The sequence below is a fragment of the Rhinopithecus bieti genome, unplaced genomic scaffold, assembly GCF_001698545.2.
Source record: "Rhinopithecus bieti isolate Rb0 unplaced genomic scaffold, ASM169854v2 scaffold_29388, whole genome shotgun sequence".
NCBI classification, from domain to species: domain Eukaryota; kingdom Metazoa; phylum Chordata; class Mammalia; order Primates; family Cercopithecidae; genus Rhinopithecus; species Rhinopithecus bieti.
In genome coordinates, this window is record NW_016813389.1 from 2012561 (window position 1) to 2022450 (window position 9890).

At 43.0% G+C, this 9890-nt stretch overlaps 1 protein-coding gene across 1 annotated transcript in view; it reads right to left on the bottom strand.

The window, feature by feature from the left end:
* The window catches only part of FNBP1 (formin binding protein 1), a 170736-nt gene that overhangs the window by 14751 nt on the left and 146095 nt on the right, over nucleotides 1-9890 (bottom strand). Inside the window, 1 exon segment of the mRNA XM_017848183.1 lies at nucleotides 5737-5751. Within this exon segment, the coding sequence (XP_017703672.1) occupies nucleotides 5737-5751 (15 nt within the window).

A 9890-nucleotide genomic window follows, 5' to 3' on the forward strand; every position in this document is an offset into this window, starting at 1 on the left:
AAAAAAAAAAAAAAAAAAAAGAGAGAGCGAAGAGACAGAAGTTTCTTCAAATAACCAGGGATAAGCCAGGGCATTTAAAAGAGATTTTAGTTTAAACCCTCAATTCTTTTGAAACAAGGACAAGACAGGCTTGGGGCAGGGTAGAAAGAAGGGACCCAGTTAATGTAATTCCTGAAGCAAGTTGCATTTGCCAAGCAGCTTACATGGGGGCATGTGACTGGGTTCCTATGCTGATTAAGATAAAATGCCAGGGTGATGTGCTGGGAACTGTGTGATTCAGCAAATAGCTGACCACAAAAGGCCACGCAAAGAACTTTCAGCGAATGTTCTCAAAGACACACCCGTCAGACACACTGATCCTCTAATGTGTGTGTGTATGTGTGTTTGTGTTAGAGATAAGTGTTGAGTGAAACCAGAATAGAAGTGACTATTCCTAATAGCAAACCAAAGAAGTTTAATTTGACTCTGAATCTAAGATGAAACAAAACTAACCTTTGATACAAAAAAATAAAGACTTGTTTTCCATATACTATGGCGCTACAATATTTCCGCTACAAATTTGAAAACTGGATTATTATGGATTATGGATTTCACCATGTTGGTCAGGCTGGTCTCAAACTCCTGACCTCAGGCAATCCGCCCATCTCGGCCTCCCAAAGTCCTGGGATTACAGGCGTGAGCCACCACACCCGGCCTCTTGCTATGGTCTTTTGTGAAAACATCAGAGTACTTGCCACCTCAGAAAACAGAATCAATCTCTCCGACCTCCGCGTGCCCTTCTTTCACCTGCCAAGGCAGCCTTCTGATTGTGGCCATAGGATCCTCATTCAAGAGGATCCTGCCCCATACCCTGGAGGAAGGAAGGCTGCACAGGGAGGCCAAGAAGAATCTGTACAGACAGGCCCTGCTGGGTGTCCCTACCTGATCTATTAGGATGCGATCAGACCCTTTCTGACCAATCTCATTTCAACAAGGTTGTCCATGCTTCAGTCATGTCTATCTGATGAAGTCTCATAAAAGGCCCAAGAGGACAGGGTTTTTGGGGAGATTCCTAGAGAGTGGCTGCCCAGGGAGGGCATGGAAGCTCTGTGCCCCCTCCCCCATACCTCGCCCTAAGCATCTCTTCATCTGCATCTTTTGTAATACCCTTTGAAATAAACCAGTAAATGTGGTGGCCAGGTGCGGTGGCTCATGCTTGTAATCCCAGCACTTTGGGAGGCTGAGGCAGGCAGATCACGAGGTCAGGAGTTTGAGACCAGCCTGACCAACATGGAGAAACCCCCGTCTCGGCTAAAGACACAACAAATTAGCCAGGTGTGGTGGCATGCGCCTGTAGTTCCAGCTGCTTGGGAGGCTGAGGCAGGAGAATCGCTTGAACCTGGGAGGTGGAGGTTGTGGTGAGCCAAGATCGCGCCGCTGCACTTCAGCCTGGGCAACGGGTCAGACTCCGTCTCAAAAAACAAACAAACAAAAAAACCAAAAACAGACCAGTAAATGTAAATATTTTCCTGAGCTCTGTGACCTGCCCCTGCAAATTAATTGAACCCAAAGAGGGGGTCATGGGAACCCCAACTTGAAGCTAGTCCATCAGAAGTTCTGGAAGCCTGGACTTGCGACTGGTGGGAAGGAGGGGGCAGTCCTGCAGGACTGAGTCCTCAACCCCCAGGATCGGCCACTATCTCCAGGTAGATAGCATCAGAATGGAATTGAATTAGAGGACACCCAGCCAGTGTCTGCTGCTTGATATATAAGGGAAACACTGATATATTTGGTCATAGAAATCTTCTGTGTTGATTGGCATGGTGGAACAGCAGAGGAAAAACAGTTTGAGTTTTATCAAGCAAGCATGTTTTCCAGAACTGAGAATTTTTTAAAAGCTGGAATATAGCAAAACACAATGTTAAGATACACTGCTTCAGAAATCAGGAAATCTAGGCCAGACGTGGTGGCTCACGTCTGTAATCTCAGCACTTTGGGAGGCCAAGGCGGGTGGATCACCTGAGGTCAGGAGTTCGAGACCAGCCTGACCAACATGGAAAAACCCCGTCTCTATTAAAAATACAAAATTAGCCAGGCATGGTGGCGCCCGTCTGTAATCCCCACTACTCGGGAGGCTGAGGCAGGAGAATTGCTTGAACCTGGGACGTTGTGGTGAGCTGAGATTGCGCCACTGTGTACTCCAGCCTAGGCAACAAGAGCGAAACTCCATCTCAAAAAACCAAAAAAGAAGTCAGGAAATCTGGGAAGTGGTCAAAGTTCACCTCGTTAGTATGTGCTGAGCCTTGCTATGTGCTCTGAGTCCAACAGAACTTTCTACAGTGATGGCCATGTTCTATGGCTGTGCTGTCCAACACAGAAGCCACGTGTGGCTGTGAAGCATTTGAAATGTGGCTGGTAAAATTGTGGAACTGAATTTTTTAAAATTTATTTAATTTTAATTAATTAAAACTCAATAGCAGCTGGGTGTGGTGGTTCACACCTGTAATCCCAGCACTTTGGGAGGCCGAGGTGGGTGGATCACCTGAGGTCAGGAGTTCAAGACCAGCCTGGACAACATGGTGAAACCCTGTCTCTACAAAAATACAAAAATTAGCCGGGCATGATGGCAAGTGCCTGTAATCCCAGCTACTCAGGAGGCTGAGGCATAAGCTGCCCGAGTAGCTGGGATTACAGGCACTTGCCATCATGTGGTAAGTGGCTACCATATTGGACAACAGCTTTGGCCTCTGTGCAGGTGTATAAACAGGTGTGAAGAAATCTATCAGTAAAACACACTGTACTGATGACTTATAAACAGATAAGAAAACAACAAAGACAGGCTATAACAGGTGGAGTTGGTATGGGAAGAGAGGATCATATACATCTAACTATATTTTAAGTGGCTGGAGTTCTGTAAGATAACCTTGTTCTATGTACTAATAAAATCAAACTTGGCTGGGCCCAGTGGCTCACTCATGTAATCCCAGCACTTTGGGGGGCTGAGGTGGGCGGATCACCTGAGGTCAGGAGCTCAAGACCAGCCTGGCCAACATGGTGAAACCCCATCTCTACTAAAAATACAAAAATTAGCTGGGTGTAGTGGCACGCCCCTATAATCTCAGCTACTCGGCGCTTGAACCCAGGAGGTGGAAGTTGCAGTGAGCCAAGATCGTGCCACTCCACTCCAGCCTGGAGGACAGAGCGAGACTCTGTCTCCTGAAAGAAAAAAAAAATCAAACCCTTGCTTGTTGACAGCTTCCCCCCACCCCAAAATAGCACAAGCTCTGTGTAATACTACCTCTTCAGATTTTGGGTTTTTTGTTTTGTTTTGTTTTACAGTTTATTTTTTGAGACAGGGTTTCATTCTATTACCCAAGGCTGCAGCAGCCTTGACCTCCTGGGCTGAATCAATCCTCCTGCCTCAGCCTCCGGTATAGCTGGGATCACAGGCACAGACCACCATGCCTGGCTAATTTTTGTATTTTTTGGTAGAGTGAGGTTTCACCATGATGCCCAGGCTGGTCTAGAACTCCTGGGCTCAAATGATCTGCCTGCCCCCACCTCCCAAAGTGCAGATATTACAGGCGTGAGCCACCACACCTGGTACCACATCTTTTTTCTTTTGTCTTTTTTTTTTTTTTTTTTTTTTTGAGATATGGTCTCACTCTATCACCCAGGCTGGAGTGCAGTGGCGCAATGATAGCTCACTGCCACCTTGAACTCCTGGGCTCAGGCAATCCTCCTGCCTCAGCCTTCCAAAGCACTGGGATTCCAGGCATGAACCACCATGCCCAGCCAGCACTTCAGTTCTTTGCTGCCTTCAAAGTAATGGTATAAAGCAACAATTCAATACCAAGTTGGTAAAATACTTCGTGTTTCAAACAGAAAGACTGCCTAAAAATATTACCTTTTGCTGCTGGCACCCAGAAAAACCATGGGAAATAAGGAAACCCTGGCAGCTGAGAAGGCCTCCTAGTCAACAGATCCAGTTTTTCCCAAGTTCATACTGCGGATAAACTTGTAGTTCATTCAAGTATCTAGATCTCTTTCCTTCATGTAGAGGCCTTAATCAAAGACTCCTCTCAGGATTGTATTTCACAGCCTAAGAAATGTTCAATTTAATAAAATATTCTTTTTTTTAAGGGTTGGATCCATTACCAAATACTGAGTCGTGTTGAAAAAATTATGTATATACATACATACGTCTCTCTCTATATATAAATCATCATAAAATACTATCCTAGGTTATCAATAGTGTGCTTATAATGCTGATCTTATTCCTAGTGGAATTGTCACAGTTGATCACTGTCCATTATTTTAGGATATTCTTAGCTGTGGAATTTGAGAAGACTATGAAACTATTATACATATTTGAAGTATGGTTATAGGTTATGTTAGTTACTTTTAATAAATTTAATGATTAGTTTGACTGTTGACTAGGCATATACGATTAAGTAGAAACAACACAAAACACTGAGTGAATAATTCTAAAAAGGCTTAGGAGGCTCTTTTCACTATCCACGAAATCATCTTGTGGCCTCTTGAATCAGCTATGCACAAGGCACCAACATATCTACGTCACGCCATAAAGATTCCACAGTTGGCCGGGCGCGGTGGCTCAAGCCTGTAATCCCAGCACTTTGGGAGGGGCCGAGACGGGCCCCGGATTCACGAGTCATTGAGATCGAGACCGAATCGCTGGCTAACCCGGTGACAACCCTTCCTACTAAAAATACAAAAAACTAGGCCGGGCGAGGTGGCGGGCCGCCTGTAATTCCCAGCTACTTGGGAGGCTGAGGCAGGAGAAAGGCGTGAATCGCCAGGACACGGAGCTTGCATAGCTGAGATCAGGCCACTGGCATCCAGCCTGGGCGACCAGAGCGAGACTCGGCGTCTCAAAAAAAAAAAAAGAAAAAAAAAAGATTCCACAGTTTTCCATTCCCACAGGTGGCCTCAAACCTGGGTAGCAGCTGCCAGCTGGGATCATTCCTGCACGGCTCCTTCAGGCTCTCAGATTTTTTCATCTACTTCTATGGTTCTCAAATAGGAACATTTTTCAACTATTAAATTTACTTTTATATCAAAATGATCCAACAGACACCCCCCAAGATTTAATATTTACGTATATATCTATAGATATATATATATAGATATCTATAGATATATATATATTTGGAGAAGGAGTCTTGCTCTGTCACCCAGGCTAGAGTCCAGTGTTGCAATTTCGGCTCACTGCACCCTTCACCTCCCGGGTTCAAGCAGTTCTCTGCCCCGGCCTCCCGAGTAGCTGGGACTACAGGCACACGCTGCCACGCCCAGCTGATCTTTTGTATGTAGAGACGGGGTTTCACTGTGCTGCCCAGGCTGATCTCGAACTCCTGAGCTCAGGCAATCCACCCACCTTGACCTCCCACAGTGCTAGGATTACAGGCGTAAGCTACTGCGCCCGGCCTTTACGTTCATATTTGTATAGACACTTTATTAACATTTGTCCTCCTCTTAAGGCCCCAGGAATAACATCAAGTCGTGAGTTAAGTGTTAATTTTCTTAGCAACTTGGAAAGATTAAGATCACCTCTATTAGATTCTGGACCTTTGTATCCAAGAAGTCTAATAAGGAAACACCAACGAAAGCACACGTAAGAGAAACACAAACCAAGTTAACTTTGAAGACATGTTGTGCATGGCATAGCATTCATAAAAGACACGCCAGAAAACCTGATTAGACTCAGGACATGCATGGAACAATTGTGCTTACCAGCTTGAGAGAAAGCTTCATGTAAAAATTGGAGAGGTATGGGAAAAATAGAGAGAAAGAGAGAGAGAAAGAGAGAGAGAGAAAAAAAAAAACAAAACAACACATCAGAAGAGGAGGAACTTGGTCAGTTCTGCTATATTAAAATAACACACGTCTACCCGCTGATTTATAAAAATGACTTGTAGCAGATCTGTGCAAAAGTTCACAAGAATGGCTGCTCCCTAATGAAATTTTTCTTAGGCTCCACAAAGATCAGAGAGAAAAGGACGGTTTCTGTTACAGGCCTGTATTGGCTACCTCAGCCTAGACGTAAACTAAAGAAAGCTTGTAGTTGGTGACACATAATGACTATCAGAGAAAAAATAAAGGGCCGGTGCTCACGCCTGTAATCCCAGCACTCTGGGAGGTCGAGGGGGATGGATCACCTGAGGTCGGGAGTTCGAGACCAGCCTGACCAACGTGAAGAAACCCCGTCTCTACTAAAAATACAAAATTAGCCGGGTGTGGTGGTGCACACCTGTAATCCAAGCTACTTGGGAGGCTGAGGCAGGAGAATCGCTCGAACCCGGGAGGCGGAGGTTATGGTGAGCCGCGATCGCATCATTGCACTCCAGCCTGGGCAACAAGAGTGAAACTCTATCTCAAAAAAAAAAAGAAAAAGAAAAAATATAATCACACAACCTTTTGTTCTCCAAATTTCCCATGGAAAGTTTCACACAGACTAAAACAAGTCTGAACACCAATGACTTCCATGACAGGAAAGTAATATTTTAATATTAAGGAACTCTAATAAATATAAACATTGACATGAAGGCAAAGTCTGAAATGGGTAAATTGGTAACAAAGGGCTGACTAGCAGTTGCTCTAAGAAACTACCAGCAGGACTCTTGCAGTCAGGCTAGAGGACAACGTTCTCTCCCCACCAAGAAGTGTGTGTCACCCCTCGCTCCGTGGAGGGTGTCTGCTGAGGCTTTCTGTGAAACTCTGAGCCCTGTCCATACGGGTTAGGTATTTGGAGAATTATCCACTGTGATTGCTCTTTTTTTTTTTAAATTTTTTTTGAGACAGAGTCTCACACTGTCGTCCAGGCTGGAGTGCAGTGGCGCGATCTTGGCTCACTGCCACCTCTGCCTTCCAGGTTCAAGCAATTTTCCTGCTTCAGCCTCCTGAGTAGCTGGGATTACAGGTGACTGCCACCAAGCCCAGCTAATTTTTTGAATTTTTAGTAGAGACAGGGTTTCGCCTTGTTGGTCAGGCTGGTCTCGAACTCCTGAACTCGTGATCCGCCCAACTCCCAAAGTGCTGGGATTACAGGGGTGAGCCACTGTGCCCGGCCATGACTGCTCTTTTTACAGTATTTATTTACTTATCAGTTTGCTGAATTTTGGTTTTGTTTTTGGAGACAGGGCAGGTTGTACAGTGGCACAGTCTCAGCTCACTGAAGCCTCAACCTCTAGGGCTCAAGTGATCCTCGCACCTCAGTCTCCTGGTACATACAGGAGGTGGCACTACAGGTATGTGCCACCACGTCTGGCTATGTTTTGTATTTTTTGGTAGAGATGGGGGTTTCACCATGTTGTCCAGGTTGATATCAAACTCCTGGGCTCAAATGATCCACCCACCCCAGCCTTCCAAAGTGCTGGGATCACAGGTGTGAGCCACCACACGTGGCCTAAAAAACGAATTCTTAATTTAAGATTGATTCAAAGTTGACGCTTCTTTGTAAATAAAAAATAACCTTTTAAATAAATTGTCCCTATATAGAAACATGAGATTTTACAGGAAAGAAACAGAAAGATAAACTTTTGCAGGGGGAAAATGGTACATATAGTCACATTCCTGACTGTCTGACATAGGCAGTCTACAGAGATTCCAGCCCACCTGTGAACTTGAGCATAAATCTACTCATCACAACTAGAATTCATCGTACGCATAGACAAGACTTATGGTGCACAGCAGAAAACTCCAAATATCTTTCCTACAAGGCACACTACCATATACAGTTATTTTCTCACACATTATTGTCTAAACATTGCTAATTCAAAGAACTAACATTTCAACTAGATACACTAATTGTTCTCTACTCGGCTACTTTCATTACGCAAAGTTACATATTCTTTCTTAAGCATTCCACAGAGTTCTCACCTCAAAATATTGTATAGAGGAAGATGATAACACTTCATAGTAAAAACGAGTCGTTAGGATTGAACATAGATCCCCATTGAATAGGAAATACCAAATTCTCAGACAAATTCCATTTTATTTGTGACGGATGATCTATTAATACGAGAAGTGCCATCACAGTACATGGAATTTCTTTTTAATCATTCTATACTGGTTTTCAGTCTTAAGTTGTAAGCCAGCCAATTAGAATTTCTCTTAAAATTAGAAAGCGAAATCACTGGCTAAAATAATAATTTTGAAGATTTCATTAAGTGCATTGCTAGACACCTGAAGAATTAAAAAGCTGTCAGTTTCAGGCGACAGTTAAAGAGCCGTGGGAGCCACAAGCGTCAATAACACATGGGGAACGCAGCCTGGGCGGGCCCATGTGTTATTGGACAGTCACAGGACTAACCTCAAGTACAAAGAAAGGGGACAGTGAAAATCAATATATAGATATATAGAGAGAAGCAAAATCATTTTACTGTGCTAGGAAATTGCTCACGCTTCCTTGATTTATTTGTTTTGTTCTCCGAGCTTTAGGGCATAACTCCCTTATGGATCCATTTGTTACAAACATGGATATGGGTGACTGAGCTACACTGCCGTCTGTGAGCGCGCCACTCTCCCGTGACCACGCACTGCAGCTGTGTTTTTATGCGTGAAATTCTGCGGTAAAGTCATACTCAATGATATCTCAGACGGCAGTCACAGTCCCTTTAAAGATTTTTACCAGAACTAGAATGAAAAGAGAAAAACAAAAAAACAAGCTCAGCTCACCACTGTTATTAGAAAGTTTGCTTCCTTTATTCATGCAAGCTTTTTTGGATAAAGTTGCCTGTGGTTGAATTTACACGATTAGGCTTTTTTCTTTTTTTTTTTTTCCTGGTGTCCAGTTCTCTCAATTAAGAATTTCATTTTGTAGTGTGGAAGCGTAACAGAGTGCCTCTGGGTCCCCAGTCTTGGTGCTGTGAATGGGGTTAGTGGCTGTGCCATGACTGTATGACCTGGCCATCACAGGTGAACTTACAACATAGTCCCTAGCCTCAAAGGCATACGTGGGTTTCCCTATCGTCCTCTTCACGAGTTCTTTGTGAAAACAGAAAGACTGAGTCTGAGTCTGCCAATAACCAGCAAGAGAACAAGATAAAATAAATAAAATTAAAGTAACCATAAGACTTTCACATATGACAAACAACTGGTAAGGATTTTCAAAATCTTTTGGTCAACTTTGATGGTGTTTTTCCATACAATGAACTCTAAAATATGAAAAACGTATGTCCATATTTTAGACATAGAAGTCTCTTGCACAGGCCAGAAAATGAAATCTTAATTTAAGCAATAAAATTCCCCTTTGTAGATTGCAAACTGAGAACATACTATCTAGTTTCATTTTCTTCAACTTACGTAAAATGAAATAATGGTCAATGCTCTGGCGGCATCTTTAAAAATATTCAGTGAAACAAAATTCCCTTATAACTGTCAACAGCTTACAACAAATAACATTTTATCCTGTTTAATTATTTGGAAATAAAATCAGTTATGCTGAGATATGTTTGCATGGGATTTATATACTCTGATAATAGAAACAAATTATTGGCATCTGAATCTGAAAGCTGCAAAACATGATCAATTAAAAGACATAATAAAATCACAGATTTGTTATTCTCTCAGGAACTTTTTCTAGTTAAATTATCATTGGCATAATAGTGTTAAGTTACAAAGCAGAATAAATGAGAAGGTAGGAAAGGCTGTACCATTTTGGTCATGGAACCTGTCAGTCCTGCCATGGATGTCCCATGCAAGTTCCATGTTGAGACTGTTTAAAAATGAAATCTATTTCTCCAAACTTTAGATTTGTTTTTTGAGCTTGTGCTTCCTCTTTTTTTGCATTGCTATGTCCTAGAGGAAGCAACATTAATTCTGACCCTAAGTACAGATTGACCAAAAGTGAGGGAAGCAAAACTTTTTCTCTATTTCTTTTTTTTTTT